Source organism: Canis lupus, chromosome 2, assembly GCF_011100685.1.
Source record: "Canis lupus familiaris isolate Mischka breed German Shepherd chromosome 2, alternate assembly UU_Cfam_GSD_1.0, whole genome shotgun sequence".
Classification (NCBI taxonomy): Eukaryota; Metazoa; Chordata; class Mammalia; order Carnivora; family Canidae; genus Canis; species Canis lupus.
The window spans coordinates 83,403,371-83,430,684 of NC_049223.1; the positions used below are offsets into that span (position 1 = coordinate 83,403,371).

The following is a 27,314-nucleotide window of genomic DNA, read 5'->3' on the forward strand; positions in this document are numbered from 1 at the left end:
CCCTCCACCATGTGCTTTCTGCAAGTGGCCTCCCCAGGCACTGGGACACAGGCTTGCAAGAAGCACAGGCCCATCAGCACTCGGCACCAGCCTCTCTGCCTGAGTCTCACTGCACCTCTGGGAAAAGCAGGTGCATCTGGTCGTCTCCCCAGAGCAGAAGTGACAGCATGTCTCCCTACTCTGCCAACGGCGAATACACAACCTCTATTCTAGCCTCTCCTGCCAGCTGACGGTTGGTTTCTCCCTCGGGACCTCGAGGTAGAGGCAGGTAGGGGGAGCAGGCATGTGGCTTTCCAAAGACCAAGCTCCTCGGGGTGGAGAGAAGCAGGCAGGCCTGGGACAACCCTGATGCAGACAAAGAAGGGTGAGTCACACATAAGACAAGAGGCGACTCTTCAGCTGCTTTTCATCGTTCCCCTTCCAGAGGGTCACTCAGAGTCAAAGGCTCACATTGGACTTCCTTCTGCATGGTACATGAAGCACTGAAACTTCCTAAAACGTTGTATTAAAATCTTTGCAAATAAAACTTTCTATAAATCCTAGTTAGTGGATCATCTGGCTACCTCATGGCATCTCCAATCATTGTTAAACTGAACAAAAACAATTTGAAAAAGCAGAATTTCCTCCTACAATTTAACTGCTTGCTACTCTCTCAGCATACTTCAAAAGGCCAGGTACAGCACAGCGCCTTGATGTCAAATGCATTCAAATAGGTGACAAAGAGAACCTCCAAACAGGTGCCCTTAAGAGACATTTAGTACCAAGGTCTGCTAAACTTTGGATTTAGCAATTGTTCTGTGGAGTCTACACCATAAGTTCCACCCAGGATTCTGAGGCACCTTGACCATAGGAAGCATAACTGAAGGGAATCCAATGACCTCCGTGCAGGCCAGCCTTTCAGGCGCTCCTACCCCTAAAAGCATTTTTTTCAGGCCCCATAGCACCAAAGTAAGCAGAAGCTAGCCTTGGCCATGAAAAGGAAGTTACAGCACATACTACTTGGACGGTCTCCTTCCAAGGCTTCCTGTACCGTGTAGCAGCTGCAGTTCCCGGGTGACCAGCTGGTGAGGACGGCTTCTGCTGGATGGCAGAGCAAAGGCGGGGTGGAACCAGGATGTATCACTGCTGGTTTGTGAAACGGACAAATTCTGCATTGGAAGGCTGCAGGCTTATCACTGGTGGGGGTGGGGGGTACGGGAGGGAGGAGCTGGGACACTCCTAGGCACAAAGGTCAGTGAGGAGGTTCTCCAAGCATGGATGCCAGCAGACGAGGGTCTCTCCTGGTCCTCTTGCACTGTCTCTAGGTTAAGTTGGTAGGGGGGAGTGAATGTGATAAGCATCCTTCACGTGATGAGATCCAAAGTTTACAGAAACTACCTCTGCGGCCCCCAAAACACACACATATCCCATTCCCCCAACAACCGCACTGGCATCCTTTCCCATATCTTCTGGGTCAGAGGCCTGTTCCCACACTCCATAGCCATATCCAAGAGTTGAAAGGAAGTGGGTCATGAGACCTGGTAAGAAGCCTCACATTCATTCATTCATTTATTCATTTATTCATTTTAAAAGATTTTATTTATTTATTGGGAAGGAGGGAGAAGCAGGCAGGGAGCCTGACGTGGGGCTCGATCCCAGGCCCCCAGGATCATGACCTGAGCTTAAGGCAGATGCCTAACCCACTGAGCCACCCCGGCTCCCCAAGAAGCCTCAGCTTTAAGTCAGGAAGTCTTTTGATGGGGAAGACCAAGAGATGATCCCGAAGCAGCACAGAAGTTAGGAATGTGTGCTCTGCACTCACACTGCCAGGCTTCAAAATCTGGTTCCCTCTCCCTATCTTTAGGATCTTAAACCAGTCACATAACCTTTCTGTGCTTCGTGTTTCTCACCTGTCAATAGGGTATATAAAGTGCCCATGTCACTGGGCTGCTGTGAAAATGAAACTGTACTGACAGTAACATATAAAAATAAAATGCAGGCAACCCGGGTGGCTCAGCAGTTTAGCGCCGCCTACTCTGCCATGCCTCTCAGGGCATGAGCCTGGAGACCCGGGATTGAGTCCCGCGTCGGGCTCCCTGCATGGAGCCTGCGTCTCCCTCTGCCTGTGTCTCTGCCTCTCTCTCTCCTCTCTCTGTGTCTCTCATAAATAAATAAGTCTTTAAAAAAATAAATAAATAACACAGATACAAATAAAATGCTTAGAATAGTGTGTGCAGGCCTAAGCGTTGGGCACCCGGAGCTCCATCGCCGGGACACAGGTCTGCACCTGACGCCTGGCCCCTCGCACACCAGCTCTCTGGAAAGGGCAGAAACGTAGGTCTTGCTGGACGGTGCGGACAGAAGACACGTCGGCCCTCAGTGTGGCCGAGGGATGGAGGGCACCAGGCACCCCTCGGCCCGCTGCTTTCCTCGGTCTCTGAGCACAGGCGGGGCTTCCGGCCTCGCTGCGCACAGCCCAGGCCGCGGTGTCCCCACCCGCTCCCTCCGTGGCGCCCGCGGCCGGGGCCCTCGGGCTCGGCCCTGGCGGCGTCGCTGCGGGGCGGGAAGGCAGAGCGGCCCGAGCGCGCCCGCCCCGCGGAGGGGACACGGCTGGCTTTCCTGCGCTGTCAGCCCCGCTTCCCTCGGCAACATTATACCGCAAACACGGGGCTCCGCTGAATCAAGCGCCGCGGTGTCCCGTTTCGGGGGGGGGGGGGGGGGGCTGCTCCCGAGGGAAGCGCTCTCCACAGCGCCTCTGGCCCGCCTCGTCCCCAGGCGCCGTGTCACGGAGGACACGCGCGGCTCCGCCGTGGCCCGGGCCGGACGAGTGCCGAAGGGCGGGCGGGCGGGCGGCCCCTCGCGCGGCGTGAGAGGGTTAACCGGGACGGCCGGCCCAGCTCCTTATAAACGTTTGCCCTGTGGACATGTACTCGTTGGCGGCCGTACAAGACTCGAGCTGTGTTACACGCCTTAACGATATGGTTCAACTGTCGGTCAGGCCTGGGCCTGGCGCTGGGCCAGACCGCAATCAATGGGACACAGAACCTCCCCCTTTCAGATCATCACGAAGGCTCATATTATCTCCTTTTCGTCGTGCTGGTTAAATTTATGGAGCAGAACCCTGAAGCCGCATTCCTTGGCCTGGGCCGGCCCACGCGGCCCTCCTTCCCTTTGTTCGGTACTGTAAGCGAGCCGTGCTCTGGAGGACTGCAGGGTTGTTAGTTCAGGCGCTGACTGTTTGCTCATGACTGAAATGAAAGAGTTCAGTGGAAGGGCAAAAGGACAGCCCAAGTGTAAAACCCCATCCCAGCAGGCCCTGGGCCCTACATATAGGCCCGGAGCTGTTCCTGAACGTATGACTGCACTTGGTTCTCACGAAAGCAAAATCTCCGGTCTGATCTCTGCTAAACCATCTCTGAGACGGCAACCGGGTCTTCCTGGGGCGCACCTCCAGGTGAACGTGTGAATTCGGGGGTACCGTCAGGGCAAGCCTGCCCTCAGAGCATGAAAAGGAGCCACGGTCCACCGCCATACGCTCCAGTCTTCCCAGGCCCGCAGGGGACGAGAACGCAAACACTGACTGGTAGCTGGTCTGAGCTTTAATACTGATCCAGGAAAAAGTACTCATTTTCCAGCCCTTGGCTACAAGGCTGGGACGCTCCGAAGGGAGGCAGCAGGGGATCCGGTGTCCTGTCCTCAAACCGGAGAAGGTCCTGGGTCTGCCCACGAGCTCTCTCCTGGATCTGGAGTATCTCCGATTAGTACACAAAGGGTGGAACAATCAGCCTGACGGGCAGGCCTTCGCTTCAGTTTTGGAGTTTAATCCCAGAGGACGCCATCTGAATGCAGGCTCTCCAAGGGGTGAGCTGCCAACCCACGGCCCATCATGTGAACCAGCATGGCTGTGAGGGTCCACCTCTAAATGAGGCTACTGGGAGTCTAGAGTGATTGCCAGAACCCTTCCAACCAAAGTCTAAGCATTAAAGAGCAAGGAGTGAGAGGAGCAGAGGGGAAAAACAAAACCCTAAGCCAAAAGTAAACCAAAGACGTGCTGAGAGGACCAGGTAGGAGAGCCTCTGAGGGGGGTCACTGCTGGCTCTAATTTAGAAGCACTTTCCTGCCAGTTTGGCCTTTTTGGGGGCCAGTGTTATGCCGTGCTAGCCTAGGCCCAAGCTTGTGACACGGTACTAGACTAGGACTAGCACACTAGCAACAACACGCGCATCTTGGATGGAGTCTGGCGAGGCCAGCGGTCTGCTCCAAATGTGGGCCGCGTTCAATCCGGAGGTGAAAGTCGTGCCTCCTGATGGGAACTAACCATGTGTTTATTTCTTTTTCTTTCTTTCTTTTTTTTCTTTTTCTTTTTTTTTTTTACCATGTGTTTATTTCTGAATGAACTGTACACACATTTTTGTGTTTTCCTCAAAGATTTCCTTGTCCCCTGTGCTGATGAGATGAGCCAATGACTCTGTCACTTGAAAGCCCAAAGCACCTTTTTCTGGGTAGACAGGAGGTGCCATGGAATGAATGGATCACAGAAAACTGTCTCTAGCTACTGAGAATCCCTGTTTCTATGGCACTTCTTCCACTGTATACTATTTGTTCTGGGTTTATTAAAAAAAAAAAAAAGTTACAGAGAACTACTGAAGTCAGGAAAGAGAAAAGGGCAAGAAAAAGTTAGGTAGGCTAATTTAGGAAATTCTCAAAAGTATGTAATCTATTCAATCTGCCTCTAGTTACTCACATGTGCGTTCGGGGTTCAGTGAAGTCGTTAGTCATAAGAACGCCTCACCTCTCCCAGGGCAGTGTACAAAGCACCCGCGCACGCCCACATCATCGCACAGGTTACATCGTACTCAGAAACGAAGCCTGTCTCCGCTGGGTGTCCGGGGCCCACAGAAGGTCTTCTGAAGCCTCATGTGGCCCGTCAGGAGCCCCAATGCACCAAGATTCCCTGACATATTAACATGTGGAAAAGCTCACCACTGAGAATGAGACTCTCTTATGGGCCAAGATGGACTTTGAGAGCTTCTACACAGTGATCTGGATGCCCCCACTTCCTGGGGGACTTTATCTCGGGGTCACTTGGATGACTATATTTGGGGACATACAATCGTAAGTAGCCAATGAGGCCTGACTCCAAAAAAGGCAAGTTGCTCCCAAGAAGGGTGCAGCAGCAGCCGCCACCACCCAAGGCCAGAGACGTTGTCCGGAGTCTCGCTGCTGCACATACTTGTCTCCCGGGTTCTCCGGGTTACGTCCTCCACGCGCTCCGGGGCACTGTCACTTACTCCAGCATCGTGTGTAGGGCTGAGAAGGACTACTCTGATACCAGTTTGGGAACTGAAAGGGAGTATGTTTTGGAATTTGCTTTTTCATACCACGCACATCCATTCTTGATGTAAAATGCCCTCCATCGAGGTTTTGTTCTTTCTTTTAAAACACTGATTTCTTGGGTATCAGCTCACAGAAGGTGCATCACGGTCAAGTGAGCGCCACTGCGGTGACTGAGCACACGGGAAGCCGTGCGTGTGTGTGTGCTGGCCCGGACGTTACGCTGTACGGAGGCTGCCCTCACACGCTGCGCCCGTGTGATCTCGCTGCTGCGTCTGGGGCCACTTCAGTTTTCCCAGACGTGGAATCAGAGGGAGGGCGGAGGCAGTGACAGGGCAGGCATGGCCACAGATTCAACCCCTTGGGGGATTAGATGTAACGGACTTCGATGGTGCTAAGCCCAGCTGGGGTTCAGGCCAGGGCCAAGGGCTGCTCAGGAATATTTTAGGTACAACACTGCCTCAGATTAACCTGCTGCCTTTTTATTTTTAGAACATATGATCAAGCTTTCATACGTCCTGCCTGGGCTCCTTATTGGTCCCTGTGCCCAGCTTCCTCCGTGATGGCGAAGGAGCCCACCCAGTGCCGCTCCTCAGGGAGTTATTCACCTCAGCTAGGCAGACGTGACCCGGCCAGGATGCCGCTCACTCCTCGCTCCCTCAGAAGTGGGGAGACTCACCCAAGGAGGGGACAATAGGCTGCTGGCCCAAAACCACAAGGCAGAGGGACGTCAGGGCTGAAATCAGGGCTCTGGTCCCACGATTTATGACCGTGCCCTCTTGCCAAGAGGCCATGCTGCCTCCAACACCCAAAGGGAACATCCAGATAAGTTATTTTGATCGCAGAGACTCAAGTCAAGGAGGAACTGATCCTACGCTGACACACTGAAAGAATGTCAACTGCTGTCACTTTGGCACAATAAATCCAATGATGTTCCACGCCACTCTGTCAGCACCAGCGCTGCATTTTGGGAATAACAATAAAATCCTGAGAATCCTATCCCCAGATTTAACACAACCACCACAAAAAAGCCTGTGGTATATTAGGATTCAGTAGAAGGTTTTGAAAAAAAATTTGTTGCCGCACCACTTTGGACGTCTCACACGGTCCCGCGTGAATTGCCAAGCCGGAGCCACTCCCCTGCGAGCCACCTCCCTCGCCCTGCGACACCCCGAATCCCCCAGGAGCAGAAGGCAACAGGAGCTACATTTCCGGGAACAGGACAACTGGGAAGGTGCGCTCCGAAACGAATTCGGCGATGAGCACTTAGAACGAGCCCCTCGCCTCTTCCAGAGCCCAGAGAGCCCGTGGCATCTACAGAAACGAGAGCGAGTTCTTCCTTTTAAGCTCTAGCCCCGCCCCCGAGAGCACTTTGTCGCTTGTTTACCGACCCGGGGACCCAGGGACGGCCTGCACCAGGACCCGCGGGACTCAGGGACAGGCCCGAGGGCGCCGGCGGCCCCACCGGAGGGCCGGACGCTCCCCTCCACAGCCCTCCCTGCACTCGACAGCGGACTGTCGTCGTCTGGAAAACAGAACTGTTTCGGGGAGTGCTGTCCAAACCACGTAATGCTTTCAAAGCTGTTGACCACAGCGCTGGACGCGCCCGTCAGCTGTCCCAGGCCCCTCACTCCCGGCAGCGGCCCCGCAGGCAGCACAGGCCAACGACTGGAGACACTGGCTACGTAAGGCCCACCCGACAAACCTGGCCCCGGGACAGATTTCCATGTCACGGGGCTGCTGGCTGACCTCCGCTCGGCCCCACGGCCGGATCACTTACAGACGCTAACAATAGCGCGCGATCACCTGCTCTTCACACGCGGGTTCAGAGCGAGTTCGTGGCCTCGCACACCTTCGTCAAGGGCTGCTCGTGCCCAAGGCCGCAGGCCCGCGCGGGTTCGCGCCCCACCTGGCCGGGTGCTCGGGGACGGGCGGACGGGCCCACGCGCAGCGCTTGGCCCCAGTGGCGGGGCTGAGAAGACTCTCCCCTCAGGGCCCGCGCGGCCCACGGGGCCCCCAACCCGGCTTCGCGACGTGGGGACCAAGCCGTGTTGCGGGAACCCCTCCCGGCTGCCTGCCAACGCTTGGTTTCTTTTTACACCGGCTACCACAGTGCTACTTCCCATTTCTTCTCCAGAACTGGGGAAGATCTGTGATTTTATGTTCTTTCCACATCTCTTTCTAAAACGAGCGCTTCTCTTTGAAGAAAGACCTCTTGCCCTTGGAGTGTCAAGATAAGAAAACTTTCAGCAACTTCCCTTGGAAACTACAAAACCCCCATCAGCACCCAGGATCTAAGTACGCTCGCTCACCAGCTGCCGGCCCCTCTGAATAGCTTTTATGGTTCCAGGAGGGGTGGTGACAGGGCCTTGTCACTACCGTGGGGTGTGCTATTTCTTTCATGTTCCTGGGATCTGACAAGAGCCTTCTACAACCTGTTTCTTTACAACACACAGAATGAGAGATTAAAGGCCAAGACCAGACTGAAAGCTGGGGTTGGGAGTAGCCACGACTTCTCACCAGAGGCATTCTAAACCTTCCCGGGAAGGAAGGGCCGCTGGCCGCCCAAGCAGACGCTGCTCAGAAGCAGCCGTGCTGATTAAATGAGGTGATACATGTAAAGTCCCTACAGCAACGCCTAGATCACAGCACAGGTCAGAAAGTGGCAGCAAGAACGTTATTATTCAATTTCTCACTACCACCAAGCTTAAAGAATGCTCTAACAGAAATAATGGAGATGGATTTTGCTAAAACCACATTAATTCATAGCTACTGGTTGGATATGAAGGGGAAAGGACGTCAAGAAAGGATGAATGAATGAGTGAAAAGTCCAAGTTATAGGGCTCCTGATTAAATATGACAGATTTAGTCCAGAGACCTCTCTAACGCGAAAGCAAAGGGATACAGATGGCACAAATCCAAAAGGATAAAGAGAAGGTGTCAACAATATTCTAGAAGCTGAAAAGCAGATGGACACATGGTGCTGAAAAGTAAGCCTGGGAGTGGGAGCCACAGAGCAAAACCCACCAAATTTCAGAAACTCGGGCACCAGGCAGCTTGGGCGGCCTGGGCAGAAAGGGAGGAACAGGGAGGCGAGTGTGTCGGGTGGTGAAAACAGTAAGATGGGCTAAAAGCCTAAAGAGCAGCTAGACCTGCAGCCCGTTCCTCCTCAACACAGGACTGGAGGCCACAGGCCCCCTGTTCTCCCAGCCCGGGAGGGCCCCAGGCCCCGCAAAGGGCTCCGGGCTGCCCACCAGCGCCTCTGCTTTAAAGAGGAGCAGAACGGTCAAGAAACACCCACCTGAGGACTGTCTCTGTTCATGAAAGAAAAAGGCCAAAACAAACCAATGGAAGAAAAAAACTCTAGAGAGCAGTCGGGTCAGTCCGGACAGGAGCAGGGGCACCCAGAGGGAGGAACGTGCAAGAAAAATCCGAACACCGATAAACTGCTTCATCATGCATTTTTAAGCACACAGAGAAGACTTTGTGGATAACTTAGTAATAGGCAGATAGAAAAAAAACATTTTCTTAAGGACTTACTACACTTGGAGCAAGAAAAGCTGAAAGTGAGTAAGAGTTTGAGGATGAAATGGGAATATGCATGTGGCAAACTAAGCAAACAACAATAATCAAAGTTACTAACTCCAAGGAGAAAAAAGAAACCAGAAAGGAAACATAGTCATAGTAACCTAGGTAGCTTCCCTGGGAATGCTGTTGGTATAGTCAGAATAACGTAAAAACTGAATACTGATTAACCCAAAAAGAACAATATACCTAGACTAACAAGAAGGGGAGGGACTAGGAAGTCCAATGATAGCAAGAAATAGCACTTTTTTTTTTTTTTTTTTTTTTTTTTAAGAAACACAAAAGCAAATACTTCCAAATCAAAAGTGTTGAAAGTGGTTGTCTCTGGGGGAGCAGAAATCAGAGGTAGGGAAAAGTGGGGCAGGAGATTGGTGGTTTTTATTTTCAGACATGTAGAAGTCTTTTGATTTTTAAAAGGGTGGACATATATCTACTTTGACAAAATACAATTTAATTTTAAAAGACCCACAGGGAGTCTGCTTCTCCCTCTGCCTGTGTCTCTGCCTCTGTCTGTCATGAATAAATAAAATCTTTAGAAAAAAATTTGTTATAGTGAGATAATCATGGTCAAAGTCATAGCTTTTTAAAATCGTTGTTTTTATTAATACAGAAATTAAATAATAGTTAGCAATAGAAGGTAGAAAGAGCAGAGATCATTGAAGAGTTTTGAAAGAGTAGTGACAGACCTGTTCATAAGGTTGGAAAAACCGCCAAGCCTCCCCAAAATAGAGCACAACACAAATGCAAGTTGCGGTTTCCAAGAACAAACAGTAAATCAAGTCACTAATAAAGAGGTACTTCAAGGAAGTGATAGGAAACTTGTTTTAATAAGCATGAGACCAAATTAAAAGTATTAACATACAAACAACTTGGTGATTCTCAAGAATCTGGAAGATTCTTCAAAGCAGTTTGTCCTCGAGTATTTAAATATTCTCAGCACTGAATACCTAGGATATGCCCGGAACACAGGAGAAGGCAACACTTCACCAATTAATGCATCTCTGCTGTCAATCTGCCTATACTTGAACCAGTGTGTTTACCAAGCAACCGATCAGAGCATCTCACGTTTAGAATCAGCCCAACTGAACTAACGGGGCCCCTCAACAAGTCAAGCAAAAAACAGAGTAAGTCTCAGAGGCTCTCATCTTTTCACGAGGGATATGAACACCCACATGGTGATCCGGCCTTTCGCGCCTCCAGAAGTGGGCAGGTGCCAGTCATTACCATCCTGCCTGTGCTGCTGCGGTGGATCTGGGAAGTCTAAAGAACGGATGAACTTTGCCCTCTGTCCATCCTGGCCCACGCAGGGAGGTTCCATCGGATCCAACTGGTCCGAAGGCCCCAGGATTCCCGTGGCCCACCCTCCCCACAAAGACAAGCCAAGTTGGGCTCTGAGTCTCCTCTGAAGTTTCCTGCAGTCCCCGGGATTTCATGATGCTGCCTGGGTCACCCCTGGCATCACCTATGTTTGAAGTATGTTTAGGGACAATCTAGCAGGAGCTGCCTCTGGTGTTAACACAGACCTGCCGCATAAAACCCGCTTTCCCCCGAGAGTTCAAAGGAGCGCATCCACATCCCACGGGCTTGTCCTGCTCCACCAGCCTCGCTGCGGCGGAGCTCAGGTTCTGCTACGTAAACGCCGACCTAGTGCGCACTCCTCCAGGTCCCGACCCAGCTCGGGGCCGAGCCCGCGGGAGCAAGTGGCCTTGGACAGGATGGACCTTAGGCTTCGGGGTAAGGTGCTCCTCACTCCCCACGCTGCTAAGGTGAGGGACTGAACTGGGTAAATGATCGTGAGAGGTCTCCTGGTACGTAACACAATCTTTCCAATTGTTACCTCAAGAAACCCAGTAAAAGTCAGGAGCAAACCAGGAGGGCGGACGAGGGCCAGCAGGACACCAAGGTGAAGCGTCCTCTCATGGGGCTCCCGCTGCTGAATCCACATTAGTCCACCGCTGGCGACAGGTGTTACTGGCCAGCGGGGCGACGGAGCATCAGAGCATCCCGTCGGGGAAGGAGCCCGGTACGGCGCCTGCTGGCTGGCGCATACGCGTGGGTGGAAGGAGGTGCGAAGAGTGGCACTGGTTTACATTTCTGCAAATCTCCTTAAGTCTTGCTTAATAGAAAACAGCTGCATTCTCTTATCTGCTTCTACAGTCAATCGCTGTGTGCAGTATCACACATTGTGTGGCTTCCAGAAAACTCCACCGTACGTTCATTAGAGAATATTATTATAACAATGGTTATTTAAATGTATAAAAAACAAGTTTGACCTCATGGATCCTGGGAAAGGCTGAGGTTCCCTAGGGGTCCTCACACCATATTTTGAGAGCCTGTGTTCTAAAAGGACCCACGTGGACAAATTTTGTGCTCGCTGAGACATCAGTTTCCTCTACGTATCTGAGTAAATCCGCTAAGGACAGAGACGAGGAACGCTGTTAACCCGATTTGCATTGAATTGTATAAACCCAATATAAGAAAAGTTTCCCTTTCTTTCCTTTCTCTCCTTCCTTTCCTTTTTCAGAGTATATAGTGATTAAAATGTTTTACAGATGCAATCTTATTTCCCCCTACTTGACAAGTTAGTGAGAAACTTAGCAAGAATCTGTCTTTGAGAGGCGGTCTGGCAAAACAGACTAAATGAAGGTACGAGGGCAGGGAGACTCTGGGTTCACTACCACCCCCACGCCTACCTTTTCCTGCCCCCAGGATTATAAGCTCTCCCTTGTGATGCAACACTACAGTCTACCCCCGGCCAGCCTGCTGGTCCCCTATGCACCTCACAATTACCTCACACCTGAAGCTTTTTGGGAGCAGGGGACTGGAACTCAAACCTGGCTCCTCTCTTTAAGGGGGAATTCCTAGTTCATCCTGGGCAACAAGGGATGACTCTATAAGGGAAAATCATTAGAGACGTAGTCATCAAAACCCCCAAATAAGTGACCATAACACCTTTGCAGAGGAATCCCAGAAACAGTAGATGGCTTTTCAGTTCTTCTCTAATGCACAAAATACAAATTCTTCTCAGGAAGGACTACACCATTCTACACCATTTTAAGCAAAAATCTTAAATGCAGTCCCTCAGAGTTTTACTAACCAAATCACTGAGCAAGGAAAGGGCCCAACATGTACAATGGCTGGATTGATCACTTAATTTTCAAATGGAGGAGACAAAGATCTGAAAGCACTACACACTTTCCATCCTATTTTCTTTGAGCAAAGACCTGTTGGTTGAGATACAGGGATTGTACTTAAAAGATGTACACGCATAGATTCAATTTATTTTTACTTTTGGAAACAGGATTGTGCCGTTTTCCAAAGCCAGTCATCTCTGCATGCCAAAAATGGCAAAAAACAGACACTCTCCTTTCTAGAAACGATTATAATGTACCATGACCAAAAAAGTGTTTTTTTTTCTTAACAGATAATCTTGCATAAAAATGAGTCATGGGATTTCAAAAGTGGAAAGACTCTTTTCAAATACGTGTGTGCAGGTTTCCATTTTTTTTTTTCAGCAACAGATCTGAGCTTTCCATAAGTTATGTTATAACAAGAGTGGCATCGTCTGGAGCCTCTGAGTGAAAGCAAAGTACGGTATTTACAGTTCAGCAAGAGGGAAGAAGTCTGTCTTAGAAAAAATAAGATCTCCCTGCTTGGGTTCCTATGAGAGGAATTTTAACTTATAAGGCATGAAAGAGGTTTCTAAAAAATATCTTACCCTGGAACTTCATCAGCTTAAACTCAGACCCAAGCAAGATATCCTATGTTGTGACATGGCTCTGAATGTGGTTTCTTCTGTGGGGGTTGCTCAGAAAGAGTGAGAAAATGATCCATCCACCTTGGGGCATTCTCTGGAAAGGCCTGGTTTGGCAGGATCAGGAAGTGAGACCGTATGGCTTTCACCTCCTACATACCCAAGGGTGAGCAGGAGACAGGATGGGTGGCTGCCCCATATCCAATGTACCACTTCTGGACAGCAGAAGGGAGGTATGAATAGTCCCTTCCCTCTGGACGGACACAGCAATCCTTTCTCAGTGCCACTGAAATCAAAGTCCTTCTCCTGATAAGGCTGGCATGTCCACCACTGCACTGGCTGCCCCAAGCAGCAGACCGCTACCAAGCCGATAGACAGATCGGCCCAAAGATCAGAAACTGAGCCTCGGGGTCAACTATGTACTAGGCTCTGGCTTTCCACTCGTGTTCGTTTACCTGTCTTTCCATCAATGCTCCGTGGGTCTAGAGGACTCATCTGGAAAGCATACCTTGTAGCTCTTAAATGTGAATGAGGCAGAAGCTACAGGATGACCTGGTGTATCTTTGTGAAGGGTTAATTTTGGTAGGTAGCAACTGAAAACATCTTATGAAAACAAATACAGGATGAGAGGTAAAATTCATTTAGAGTTTAAAGATAAACTTTCCCAAGCAATATCGGACTTGCTTCTGCCCCCAGCTACATGGGATGTCAGCCCACTCTCCTCTGCCTTAGGAGGAACACTGGTGGAAAAAACTGATAGCATGGGTGCATCCTGACAAACACTGTAGTTTTTATTAAGATTTGTACCTTTGGAAGTTCCCCGAAGGCTCATTTCAAACCAGTTCTGCTTAATGTGTTATGTGCAATACAAGGAAAGCAAACGGCTGCTTGCAGGGTAATTACAAGCACTGCTTCCATTAGGAAAGAGTAGTGACAGCATTTCCTAAACTCCCTTTGTGGCCCTTTCCCCAACCTGTCCAACCTGACTGCATTCAGGCTCTGGTGACCCAACAGGGTCTTTCTTCCTTTTAGTCTTAGAGAGTCATAGGTACGAAGCAAACACTGCAACAAAAAGGATGTTTGCTTGAGAAAATCCACTTCAATTTCACATCCAGGAGGCCATTAATGAAAAGTGTCTTTAACAAATTTTGGGTGGTGTCTTGGGAGTGTTTTTACTGAAAAAGTCAAATATGCCCGCCATAAATCTTTTCCGTGACATTAACCAAAAGGTTGCCCGAAAGCTCTCAGAGCAACTGGAATTTACACGTCCGGGCACAATACAGGGCTCCTGGGACTCCAGAGCGCAGCAGAGTCCTGGTGGCTATATTCTTAAGCACCGATCTATCACTACCCTGCAAACCCCCGTTCCTCCTTATCTAACTTAAATAAGGAGATAAGCCCACCACTCCTGGGCTTCACTAAATTAGTTTAAATATTTCAAGTTCTGGCAGCTCCCACTTCTCTCCCCATTTTGGGCCTTGACTAAAAAGGTGAAGAAATATTTTGGAGGAAGGTTCAGGGTCCAGCTTCATAAATCTTCATCTGCTACTTTCCCAAAATGTCATGTAACCCAAAGCCTACAACAGATGGTATTTAGAGAAATAAACAAGCAAATAAATAGCCCGGAGTCCGAAGCTCCTCCTTTCCACGTTATTTTTGCCTTCTGTTGGGCAATGGCCGCCCCTGGGTCTCTGCGGCTTTCTACCCACCCAAGTTATCCTTCCAAACACTACCGTCAAATACCAGCACACACGCAGGAGCCGGGCAGGCAGCCCAGCGGGTGCCCTGCTTTGACCTGGCCTGTTTGAAGAGCGGTGGGCTTTCGACAAGGCTTCCATGGCACCACAAGTGTGGCTGCCAGCTGTGCCATTTTCATGAACTTTACTTGGGAACAGACAAATGTGGCCCCATACACGTAGACTAGAAGATGCAACCTGAGCCAGCACAACGTTGCCTTGGAAAAGGCTTCTTATTTCGGTTCCAAACCACACATACTTGTACAGTTAACGAATGCAGCAGGGGATACTGGTCTACAACATTCATGCGGAGGCCAAAGGCTCTGCTGTCCTCCGCCCTCTTCTCCCTGCCACCCCCACCTGCCTTCCCAAGAACTATCAGATGGCATGGCAATTTCAGGGAAAAGTTGAGTGACTGTCTCTTCGGAATGCCTGCACACTCCACCAAGGAGAGGCACTTGGAAGTATTTTAGTCTAAAAGAACTCAAGGAAGGGGCTCCCTATAAATAAAATCATGTTCAAATAAACACAAAAAAGGAGCCAATATTTCCTGTAAGGCCACTTTTCAGATGGATTACTGGAAGGAATATTCTTTCACAGTTTTATGGCTTACTCTGCTATCATCTGCTTAAAATTTGAGTCATTTAAAACATAGATGCTAAGATCTAAGCCTTCACTTGGATGAAATAGTACAAAGGAAGCAGAAAGTCTTGTTCCAAGAGCAGACTCAGAGGCAGAACTCTTGGACTCCTGGGTTCTATTCCTGGCTCAGTCCCTGGGCTCAGGTCAGCCCTCGGTCAGAATCTCACTTCTAATCCCTTCAAATCATTTGTTAGTCCCTGTTGTCTAAACAGTGGGGAAAAACCCTGAGTAACACCCCTGGATCCTGTTCAATCAATTGGGATGGTTGGAGATGGTTATAACTCACTTCCAAGAAACCAGGGTGATTTATCCCTTGGTAGAACTAGTATGTTCCTAAGAGATCACAGTGTCATCAGAACAAACCCTCAGGGCACTGAAACATTTCTCCACCTGCAAGAATCTCAGTGCTCCTTTAATGTGACTTTCAAAAATAGGATTGTCCAGCATTTTATAGTTCCTTAGAACATCCACATTAAAATAACTGGTTGGGCTTCAGACCTCTGAGAGAGAAAATAAACAGGTATATTTACCCCCAATTTATAGAGGGAAAAACCGAGGCTTAAGGAGACAGGGAGACTTGACCAAAGGCCTCAAACTAAGAGGGATGTGGGGACCCAGACCTGCCATTTTCCAGGCCATGTGTTCTTTTGTAACACATGGATGCTCGTTAATAATCTATTTTGGGACCCCAGACAAATGGACAGAGGGAAACTGGTCAGTGTTTCAGAAGAAGCTGTAATGCCTTGTCAGTGCAATAAAGGGTAAAGGGCCAAATCTCTTTGAGGCTCCCAATTAGACGGCCCTCTGCGTGTCCCACTCACCTCTGGTAACTTTGGCCAAGGCTCCCCCACCACTGGCTCCTCTAAGAACAAAGAGGAGATGCAGAGGCTTACTTCCCCCTCATTTAAGACTCCAGGTCTCCAGGCCGATGACTGCCTGGCTGCTTCTCGCTTACCACTAGCTTTTGTTTCTAGGAGTGAAGGGCTACGAAGAGAACTGTCTCAGGAAATCTGCAGCTAGACTTCCATTAGAATGCCTGATTACCACTGGTTTCCAGGTGAGTTGCCTAGCCTCTCTGGACCCCTTTTTACCTGGAATATGATTCTCTCTTCCCTTTTACTTGGCCAGCCTCCACCATATACTTCAGGCTTCATCTTAATTAGCACTTCCCAGGGGGCTCGGTGGCCCAGTGGATAACGCGTAGGATAACACTACTGCACTTTCCTCAACAAGTCCTTCTTGATGCCACTGACCACAGGTTAGCCAACCTCCTTCTCCCCTTCGCCTTCTCCAGTTACACAGTCTCACAGCATCCTGTACATCTCCTGTGTCATTTATCACAATTTTAGCAAGTAATTATTACTATGATTATTTGTTTTATGTTTGCTTCCCCACTGGACTGTAGGTCCTTGAAGACAGGGGCCAGTCTTGCTTCCTGCTATATTCCCAACCGAGTCCTTAGAAAATTGTCCATCAGGATTTACTGACTAGAAACGACCGGGTGACATGGCGTGAAACCTGCTACGTCAGCGCTGGGCAACCAGTGAAACTGACAAGGACAGCTTTTGTTTCTGTGGCAACCACTTTGTGCCTTTCCTGTGCTCCTAAAAAGAAGGCAAAACTTTATCAGGACTTCCAGACTAACACTGTAGAAAACTCAAATCATTTCCTTCCAGTCGACATCACTGAAGTTTCCAAGCACAAGATGATATTTTAAAAATTAAATGCATATACCTCAGACCTCTTTTGAAACAAATCACTCAATCCCTTGACCACTGTGGGATTGTGTAAGGAGATTTCTTTTGGAATTCTTAGGCATCTCCTGCTTCACTCACATGTTGCTAGGTCTCATTGTCCTAGTGGAGGTAGACTTCTGGGGCTTCCAGCAGACATGGAAAAACTAACTGGAAATACTTTTGAAGCTTCCCTACTGCCCCTCCCCCCAACTTCATAAATGCTTCAAAATACACTCAAGGATCTTTTGAGCTCTGTATCTGAGAATAGAATGTAACTCAACTAACGTAAACTCTACAGATCCTTTTTTAAAAAGCAGCTGCTTCCAGATGGAAGACATTCTGGCAGAACTTATTACATGGTCCCAGTCTACAATCTTAAGCATTTCCCCTGCAGTAATGTGTCATCCGTAAGGTTTCCTGGTGACAGACACATGGCTTCATTTTAATTGGGGACGATTTTACTTCAAATCCTATTTGAGAGAGCGATAGGGTATGGACAAGGCCCAGCCCTAGACAGTCTAAAAGGGCACACTAATTCACTCACAGAGTATCTCTTCAGCAGGGAGCAGCAAAATCCTCTGGGCTTAAGTGGCGTCCAGCTTGGCTGGGAACTGTAACATTCATTATACCCTTTGTTGATAAGATCCCCAATTAGTCACTCTGAAAAAGGAAGGCTCAAATAGGCTCCTAATAGGCTCCTAATATGAAGAGCTACGTGAAAGTAGTCGGATTCTGAGGGACGTGGAGCCAAAGGGGCTACCCTGATTCTCCTTCTCTGCTGACATCAAGGCAAGAGAGCATCCCACAGCAGACCTGCCAACCTGCCATGGCTGGCACATCCGAGTGGAGAGAGAACGGAGACAGGACAGACTCACGTGGTGAACTGCACGTGCCACAGAGACTAGGAGCCAGACATGGCTTGCAGCCTGATGGTTTTCTTAATGGGCATGTGTGTGTGTGGGGGGGTGTCTGGTTAGTTTGGTCAACAGGGGCATCTGTAAGGGTGTAATCCTACTTCCGACTTCTCTGACGAAGGAAAACACTATTTTAGATATAAATAAATCACAGATGTAGACATAGGTTAAGATCTAGAACAATTCACGCCAGAGTTCTGTGCCTTGTTTCCATGTATTTACATTAGGCAGGTCAGAAATTTTAGATACAGGAATTCAAGTTTTTAAGAAATCACATCATTAAGGCAGAAAGTATATGATTAAACACATCGGCATAGATGAGGAGAGGCAGCAGAGCTAGGCTGGAAACTACAAATGTAACTCCCCCCACGGACACTGACCTGGGGCCACTGAGCGTGGCTGTGTCTCTCACCGCCTGGGCTGTTTCCGATGCAAAATCCAAGGCACCTGCCACTGGTTTGGTTACAGTGCCGACGAGCCCTTTCCCGAGGCCAGAAATGAAACCACTGACACCCCCTTCTGTTTTCACTCCTTCCACTGTTGAGGTTATCACACTGGTCAATCCACCAATGATACCTAGCAAAAGAGACAAGGGCTGTTGTCACCTGGCAGAGGACAAACGCAAAGTGTTTAAGGCTGAACAGCATCGATTCCATGCACCTGGCAAGGTGGCTCGGGGCAGGCATCTGTCAACCTCTCAGTAGGCTACAGGTGGGCCAATTCCAGTTGGGAAACCAGCAGACTTAGACTTGCCCACTAAGTTTAGAGTCTGAGAATATATATTACATGTTAATCTGAGGTGTGTCCCAGTTTAAAAGTATCAAAGAACACCCAAGAGGTTAACAGTGGCTACTTTCCAGTTCCTGAGTGTGGGAAGCACACAGGTCATCAGGAGAATATGCAGACAGTAGGACTAAATCGACAGTGGCCCTTGGGGAAAGCTGGGACCCCATAAAATGCAGGGCAGAGAGAACTAAATACAGAACCTCAGTTTTCCACGAACACTGCATGACTGGCCACTACCGCCAGGCGTTTGAAACGAGGTAAAAGCTACTGCACACTTTGCTGTGGTCAGGTTTAGGCAATCAGAGTAAATCATGAGGCCCTGATGAAAGGCACCCCCCTCCCACCCATAAAAGCTGCCAGTCCCCAGCCGGGACTCTCCATGGAGTCTGTTCAAAAGACTAACCTAGGTCACAAAGACATTCCAAGTGTTTTGAAAGTTGACAGCAATGACCTTAAAGAGCGTCAAAAGGGACCAGAAGTTGGCAGAGGCTGGAGAGAACACAGGCATTATGGGGAAGAAGCGGGGCCCTGTCCGGGGAGCATTTCCAGGATGTGTGCCAGGGACACTCACAGGATGTTTACCCTTTGACGGTGGGGGCATGAGGAAGCTCTCTAGACTCTTCATCTCTAGTGAGACAAATCGGTAAAGGAAATTCCTTGGGTGAGAATGCACTAACAATCCACAACGTTTCTTTTGGATTCTGGGTCCATTTGCTCCAGTGAGGCTACAGCCTTCTCCCAACCTTGTGAACCAAGTTCACGGACAGACAGACATTCCTGAACCTGGCACAAGTGGGACCTGTAGAGAAAACTGAGCAGGACTCCCAGTTTTTAAACCAAGGAGACCGAATGGATTCCGGTTCTTGTTATCTTTGAAGAATTTTTCCACTCTAGGCTACCACTCTCATGCAGTCCAGAGCTTCATGCATCCTCCTCAGATGAGGCTCTCTGTTCTGGAGATGCTGCTCATATCGTGTGAGTGGTCCTTGGTTGGAAGGGATTTTGCAACCAACCTTGAACTATTATCCATTTTCTCAGCATACTCCTGCGTCCATCTGAACAGTGAGGACAGCTAGGCTTTCTTTCCACATTCCAAGGATGCGAGGCAGACAAAGGCAATTATACATAGCAAAGCATTTTGTATTCATTAAAAAACAGCCCCTCATAGTCCCATGCACTATCATTACAGTTACTAGAAAGAATGATTCAATCTTTAACCCCAAATGGCTGCCCAACAATCAACTTTTTGAGTCCCTAAACAGATTGATTTCAGCCAAATCTTACTCCTAGTTTGATGTCTTCTTTGGGGCTACTCCCTTTCCAGTTGGGCAGGCTTAGGAAAAGTAAAGGCATTTTGATCCAACCTCACCATTAGGAAAACTCTGTCCTAAACACTGTGTCCTAAGCATGAAAAGAAATAAGATTTTCAATTATCCATATTCCTCCCTCTTCTAAGTGTAGGTAATCTAAACTTGGTCAGTTGTGATAGGACTTCTGGTAGCTTCAGACTAGTTCTAAGAATCTGGTACAAACAGTGCAATTTACTAACCATTACTAAGCAGGAGCTATATGCCAGGTATCACACGAGGCTCTGCTAGTGTAAAGGTGAACAGGAAACACTCTTTCTGCTCTCCTGACCTTCACAATCGATCAGGAAAGCAAGGTACACACAGCTGCCTAGATACATAACCCAGACTGCCACATATGCGCTAATCGGCATTAATTCTAACTGGGGACAGTTGAGTCAGACTTGTAGGTGGAGCAGGATTTTGATAGGCAAGGAAGTGAGGCAGAGGAGGGGAGAGCAGAGGATTGTGAGTAAGGCTTTGGGGGCATGTCTGGGGAACACCACATGGCTCTCAGTGGCTGAAATACAATATGGCTGTGAGGCAGTGGTTGGAAAAGTTGGCTGGGTTTACATTTCCAAAGGCCTTGAATGCCAGACTAAGAAGTTGTTGAGAAAAACACAACAAAAGGCAAACGAGTAGGAGTTAAAGCATTAAAGGTCAGAATTCACACAAATTCAGAGACTTAATACGTTCATGCCACCGCCTATAACTCCTAGGCACACGGTTTTACAATCCTTGGGAATGTGCGTTTATACAAGTCTCAAGAACATGTGGGCCACAAACCCGGCAGCTGGTTTGACGTTTCACTTGCCATGGAAGGAATGCTCAGTAAGCAGAAGGCAAGTCTTGAAGCAGCAGTTCCATATTCTAAAAAGGGGTTCACTCAATTATACCTTATGACACTTTGGGAAGAGAAGTCAGAGAACAGGAAGAAATTGCAGTGTGCACAAACATTCTGAAAATAAACGAAGAGCTGTCACAGGCTGTGACATTTCAGTTGCTAGGAGGGTAAAAGAAGAGAGCCTGGAAAGTACCCCAGGCTACCCAGCCAGGATTCCACATGCAATCGGAGGGTGAAAAGGGACCTCTGAGGAACTGTGGCGGAAGAGCCAGCCTCCCGGTATCACGTGACTTACCATGAGCCAGGCCGTGGATGCCGGCTACGAGGTGCTCCCCGCTTGTGGCTGCGTGGTATCTGATATACTCCCGCTCTGACTGATGCCGATTGTCCATCGTCTTCCCTAAGCCATCCGATAATGTCCCTGCGAACTGAGTGAATTTTAAAAAAAAGGAAAAGAGTTGTAAAGCCTCAGCACTATTTTTGCTATTTTAAATAAATACCTTGCCTTGCTCCTTGCTGGGATTCAGTAAATCCCCACTGAGAGAAGAGCCATATTAACTGCTGGATTACATATACTATGTGTCCCAGGATACTGGTGCTCGACTGCTCAAGCACTGGACACATACGGATTGTAGGATGCTTTACACTGGTGGACACAGGTTTGCAAAACAACTACTAAATGTCCATAATGGCATCTGCCTTCCTGAGACCTACTGCAAATTTACTGAAGAATGTATAACAAAATGACTTGGGGAAGAAGATTTAAGTGTTAGGATTCTATAATGCTAAAGACAGAAGCTCTTTGCCCCGAGAAATCCATGTGATTCAAAATAGGAAACATGACCAACTGTTGCTTTTGGGTTTGGTATCAAAACTTTTAGAGACATCAATTGCCCTAAGGCAATGTCTTTTCTTTCACTTATTCAACAAATATCGAGTGCCTAGGTGCCCAGCCCCATTGGTCAAAGGGAAAAATGAAGTACATGGGAAGGTTAACAGGTTAGGTCACCTTTCATACAAAATGGCAGACTTGAACTCATGACTTCCAAAGCAAAATCCTCCCCCACATATCAGAGAAAGATCCTATTTATCCTGGTATTCTTTTACCAAAGAAGCTGTCTCATCCATCAAAGCTGGATAAAAAGGACATAAAACTCTGTTTTGTCACAAGACAATCTGAAAAGGTTTAAAGTGACAGTTAATAAACCACAGGGTACTTATCTTCATCATTCAGGCATAAAGAGGAAAGGATATCAAATATATAATTAACCTTCTCAGGAAGGATCTACCAAAACAAGTGGTTTAAGTGCCAATGACCCAGGACTAACCTTTCAGAGAACTCACAGGAATGCTATTTAGATACAGAGCTCAGTGCAAAGATTCAAGACGAACTGCCCGCCTTGAAGACCCAGTTCAGTGGGTCTGGCCATTGGGGGGCGGGGGTGGGGTCTGTTTCATACTGGTTTAGCAAGGGATTTTTAAAAAATATTTATTTATTTCAAAGAGAGAGAAAGAATGAGAGAGTGAACATGCACAGACTCCCCACTGAGCAGAGAGCCCAACACATGGGGTTCGATCCCGGGACCCTGAGATCATGACCTGAACCAAAGGCAAACACTTAACTGACTGAGCCACCCAGATGCTCCGAGGGTATTTTTACACATTTTTACACATTCTGCTCTGGAAGCCATAAGGCCTGAAGCTTCATGATGACAGGAGAAGATGAGTTCTGGGCACAGAAGAGGGACTAGAGGAAGAACCAGTGAGTCAAGGTGAAGCAATGGTTTCTGTGGAGCAAGAGATGGGAACACTCATTCCTTTTACTCAGTCCAAGTGTTTTTATGATCTAGGGCAGTGATCCCTGACCTCTCTAGAGATGTAATCCCTATCATTTGCTTTTAGTCTTGCCTCCCCTGTCACTCTGTGTCTAATTGGAAAACTAAAGTTAATGAAAATCAATCTTACAATTGCCTTTAGGATGGAGGCACCACGGGATGGTAAAAAGTCAGCAGCATGAATCACCAAATGGGGCTTTCATCAGGGATCCCATGTGAGAGCCACTGAGGGCCGTGAGTTTGAGCATCTGACCAAACTGGATTCTAGTCCTCCCTCAACCATTCCAGCAGCTACAGGAGCCTGAGCAAGGTGCCGAACTGTGGAGCCTCCCCATTGGCCTGTACAGAATGACAACAGTACCCACACTGCTGTGTGGCCAGAAGAATCGGTGACAGTGGCTCAGGGTATGGAATCTAGTGAGCATTCTTACTGTGATTATTTGTCAGCTACTAGTCCAAGGAGGAACATCCTGCACCACAAAGAAAGCTCTTCGAAGGTTTAGAATTATGGTCATTTGCACTAGGCTTTTACATAAACAAAAACAGAAACCCAAAACAAAACCCCTCTTTCCAGCAGATAAACACCAGCCTCGAGAGCGAGTTTCTGGAGTGGTACCGTCTATAAAATTAGAGTGTTGGACTTGGTGGTTTCCAAAATCCTTCCTGGCTTTGACAGCGTGTGATCTATGATCTAAGTTAGAACGTCTTTATTAAGTACTTACTCTGGGCCCAGTACAGACTGAGGTACTGCTGAGGACACAGACACAGAGCAGGCTTGGACCTACCGTCCGGGGTGACAATCTCACAGGGAAGGTAACAATCCCCTATATCAAACAGCACGCAATGAGAGCCTGGAACACAAACTGAAAACACTTGCAAATCAAGAGAAAAGAGAAAAACGTAATCCTTATTTTGGAAAGGGTCAAAAGAATGAGTCCCTTCTACATTCTGGAATTGTGTAGGTTGCCAGGGTTCTCCACTCAGGGTCTGGACAAAAATCCCTCTCCTTGATTGATGCCACAGAAGAGGTAATGCGGCAGTGGGTGAGAGAGCCATCTCCACCCAAAGAGGCCCAGTAGCCTCCATGCTACTTCTCGTTCAGGTCTTTCCTACCTCCTCAAACTCATTTTCCTTGAAAAAAGGTCTTCTCTTGGAAAAGATATTAAGTAAAAAGATATTAAGTTTCCTTGAAAAGAGATCTTCCCTTGGAAAAGATATTAAGATTTCTGGCAGCTGACTAGGAAGAAATGAAAAACCCTATAATGCTTTTCTCCTTAAACGAATATGGGAGAATAAAATAAGAATAATCTTATTTTTAAAGATTATTTTTTTAAGAATAATGAACTGCTCCACCCGCCCCCCGTCTCCTTCAACACCCCCTCCCTATCAATGAAACAAGTTCAACCCCCAAGGTCTAGGAGTCAGCCTGTGCCAAGAGCTTCGCTGCCAAATGATTCTGCTGCGGGCCCCTTGGCTCCCCCAGCACCGACTGGTCCTGGTGTTCTCTGTGCAAACACACCACACTGACCTCAAGAGGATGGGGTAAGTTGACCCAAGGGATCCCGCTCCCCTCTAAATGCTGGGTTCTGCCATTAGGTCTCAGCTGCAGGAAGGTGCCCACACCTACTCAACTCACCCTAGGACTTCTGTCTGAATTCTCACTTCCCTTGGATAAAAAATTATTCACCTAAGCCAACCAGATTTGTCCTCTGTCACTTGTGAGTAAACGTAAAGGATACAAAGATATTATTAACAGGAAACTATTACCAAAGTCTTCACCCCTGTCGCTGTGACTTTGAAAACTCAGGAAACGGGAAGATGTTGAAATCCACGATCCAGCCAAACCCATACTGATTAGAGGTTAATCAGATTTTACGGGGAGAGACACTTTATTGGAACTAATATGAAACCAGTGAGATGAAGGGTACTGTGGTCAAAGAGGCTGGGCCTTGGGCCAGCCCACTGGGCTTCTGAGTATGAATCCAGGGCACCAAACGCTTGTGGCCTCCTCTCACTGTGGGAGTACTGAGTCATACTTCATTCCATCTCTCTCCTTCCCCACCTCGGTGGGAAAATAAATCACACCCTGTATCTTATTTCTCCCTCAAAGATAGGGTAAGAACATGTGCTGGAGAGGGTGGCGATTCCAGTAAGCACTCTGCATGGGCGTCCTCTGGCACTGGTCTTCTCTGAGGTGGGTAGGTGTTATTTCACCCACAACCTTGAGTTAGAACACTATCATCAAACCAGAGCAGAGGTACCCACAAGAGCCACAAGGCCATGTGGGAGTGACTGGGGCAGGACATCCTTTACCACCCTATCCCCAGTTCTGCCTGTGTATTTTATTTCTTAAAGATTTATTTGTTTATTTTGAGAGACAGACAGACAGACCCCGTGCACATGAATGGGGCATGAGGGGGCTGGGGCAGTGGGAGAGAATCTTTTAAGCAGACTCCCTGATGAACGAGGAGCCTGACATGAGGCTCGACCCCACAACCTAGGAGATCATGACCTTGGTCAAAACCAAAAGTCAGATGCTCAACCGACTGAGCCACCCAAGTGCCCCTGCCTATGTATTTTAAATAGAAACCAAATGCATCAAAATTCAAATTCGGTTTGAATATTTTTCATAGCAGATGCTCTCTGGCATGCTCGTGGATATCAAAATGGGGAATGAAGCTGGGGGAAAGATAATCAGACAAGGGGAAAACTAATCTCAGAGGCAATGATGGTAAGGCTGAAATTCGTAAGGCTATAAGTACAATCCAGTTACGCATCAAACCACCAATCAATCAAACACGTAAGCGACAGACTGTGCCAGGCTAGCAAATGAGAGTCCTAAACAGAGATAGTTTCTGCCTCGTGCCTTCAAGGACCTCGGTCGGGAGGTATGTATCCGGTATAACGGATCTGGCATTCAGACTGTGACACTTAATAGCTGTGAGATCACGGACAAGTAACTTCCCCTCTGTGAGCCTGTTTCCTTGCCTTCAAAATGGGGATGAGAATATCCACCTACAAGGATGCCGTTAGGATTAGGCAGTACGTGTGAAGCACTTAGCACAGAGCCTGATACACAGGAGGCATCCAATAAAAACAGTATTGAGTTATCTGAACTTCAATTTCTTCACATGCAGAATGGGAATAATCAGGTTCCACGGGGCTGCTGGGAGGATGACATGAGACGGTGTGTGTGCAGAATGCTTGGCAGGTGCAGCCCCAGAGAAGCAGCAGCTCTCTGCAGAAGGCCACAGAAGCAGGGGACAGACAGCGTGGGCCAGGCTTGCACACTTAGAGGGTCATTTGTAGGTAGTTTGTAACTGTACTCAGTAGAAACAATACCTGGACATCAGAAGAAGCATTTGTGGAGACTTAAGCCAACATAGCTCATTTTGTAGCATTTCAAGTCCACAAAAAAACTGAGGATTTCAGAAGTTTCCAAAGAACAGGATGTTCCTGAGAAAACCTGCTATTACACTCGCAAAGACAACACTGATTTCCCCCTTCTTTCGCTGAAGGGAGCTTTAGCACACACACTTGTGAATTCTGGCCACAGTCCAAAGTCATTTATTTCAAGAAAGCCTTATTTTCAGCAAGGGGGTAAAAATCGCAGAAGCACTTCCAAGATGCCAGTTCTGCTGCATAGATGATGCACACTAAGTGTCAATACCCCTCCTTCCAAAAAGAATCCCATCGTCCATAGAAACAGAGCCACTACAAATTAGCCCGGGTTTGCGGCCAGTCTCGGGACAGTTGATTTTATAAAACTGAAATTCAAGTAGATGCTGGAATGATGCAAGAGGAAAAATTCACACTGTGTCCCTCTGTTTTGTCCGATCAGTTTTCCTGACCCTTTTATGATATTCAGCACGCATGGGATGCCAGAGATATTTGGCCAGTGTAACAGGAGCCTGGGTTTGAATTTCTCCCCCCTTCTCTGGGGTTCTTCTTTCACAGTTATTTATCTAATGGAAATTTCCTCTTCAATATCCTTGCTCCACTGAGTAATAGCTGGTGACAGTACCTTTCTTGCCACCAGGGCCAATGGTGGCCACACATAACAGGAAAGGGAAAGAAGTGACAGGGCTCTGCAGTGTGAGAGGTCTTAGGTCCTCTCAACCAGAAAGTTGTTCAGCGCCAAGTCTCAGCCACCAGCACAGCTCCGATTCCGGCAGCACTGCCAGCGATCTGCTACCGGATCCGCTGGACCCGTCAACTCAGAAAGCCCAGCCGTACACACTGTGCCTGTGAGTAAGCTGGACATGAATATGCATCCTGGTGGCAGCTGCTCAACTTTCCCGAGCCTCAGTTTACCTGTTTGTGAAAACCCAGTCTCTAAAGGGTTGCTTTCATGTGCTAAGGAGATAATGCAAAATGCCTGGCACGGTGTCAGCCATCAATTTTTACAAGGTTCTTAAAAGTGGTATGGAGGCTCAAACTTGAGAGTCCTCTCCACCTCCACTGCTATGCTAGTAGAAAAACACCCTTCAAGTCACATGGGACCTAAGTCACTTCATTAGCGAAGGTCTTCATGACTTTACTCTGATTCACATTGTTAAAATATCCACAGTTAAAAACAATTCTCAGTATGACTTTGGCCTTGATGTTGAAAATCCCTTTTGTGATCCTTGTAAAGAGACAAGAGCTAAAGGAGCACAGGATCCGGGAACGGGTATCTGTCACTGACACAAGGCCAACCAAACAGCAGGTCCTCCTCAGCCAGACACTGACGGGGCAGGCTGGAACTGTAGGAGGAGAGTGAGAGTGAGAGTGAGAGTGAGAGTGAGAGTGAGAGTGAGAGTGAAGGAAGGAAGGAGAGAGGG

General features: G+C 48.2%; 1 protein-coding gene and 1 long non-coding RNA gene across 11 annotated transcripts in view; one reads left to right on the plus strand and one right to left on the minus strand.

Annotated features, from left to right (window-relative positions):
• VPS13D (vacuolar protein sorting 13 homolog D) overlaps window positions 1-27,314 on the minus strand; it is a 236,970-nt gene that overhangs the window by 29,352 nt on the left and 180,304 nt on the right. For 7 of the 10 annotated variants that reach the window (XM_038531969.1, XM_038531968.1, XM_038531967.1 and 4 more), the window contains 2 exons: window positions 20,952-21,084; window positions 18,061-18,256 (listed from right to left, as the gene is read on the minus strand). In XM_038531969.1, coding sequence (XP_038387897.1) covers window positions 18,061-18,256; window positions 20,952-21,084 — 329 coding nt within the window. Of the gene's footprint in view, window positions 1-9,143; window positions 16,635-16,714; window positions 17,397-18,060; window positions 18,257-20,951; window positions 21,085-27,314 lie in introns of those variants that run through there. The other 3 variants (XM_038531972.1, XM_038531971.1, XM_038531974.1) reach the window with 3 other exon arrangements.
• On the plus strand, window positions 2,920-11,391 carry LOC119876088. Its single transcript, XR_005356184.1, has 2 exons — window positions 2,920-5,094; window positions 5,806-11,391. It is a non-coding gene; the product is annotated as an uncharacterized LOC119876088 (long non-coding RNA).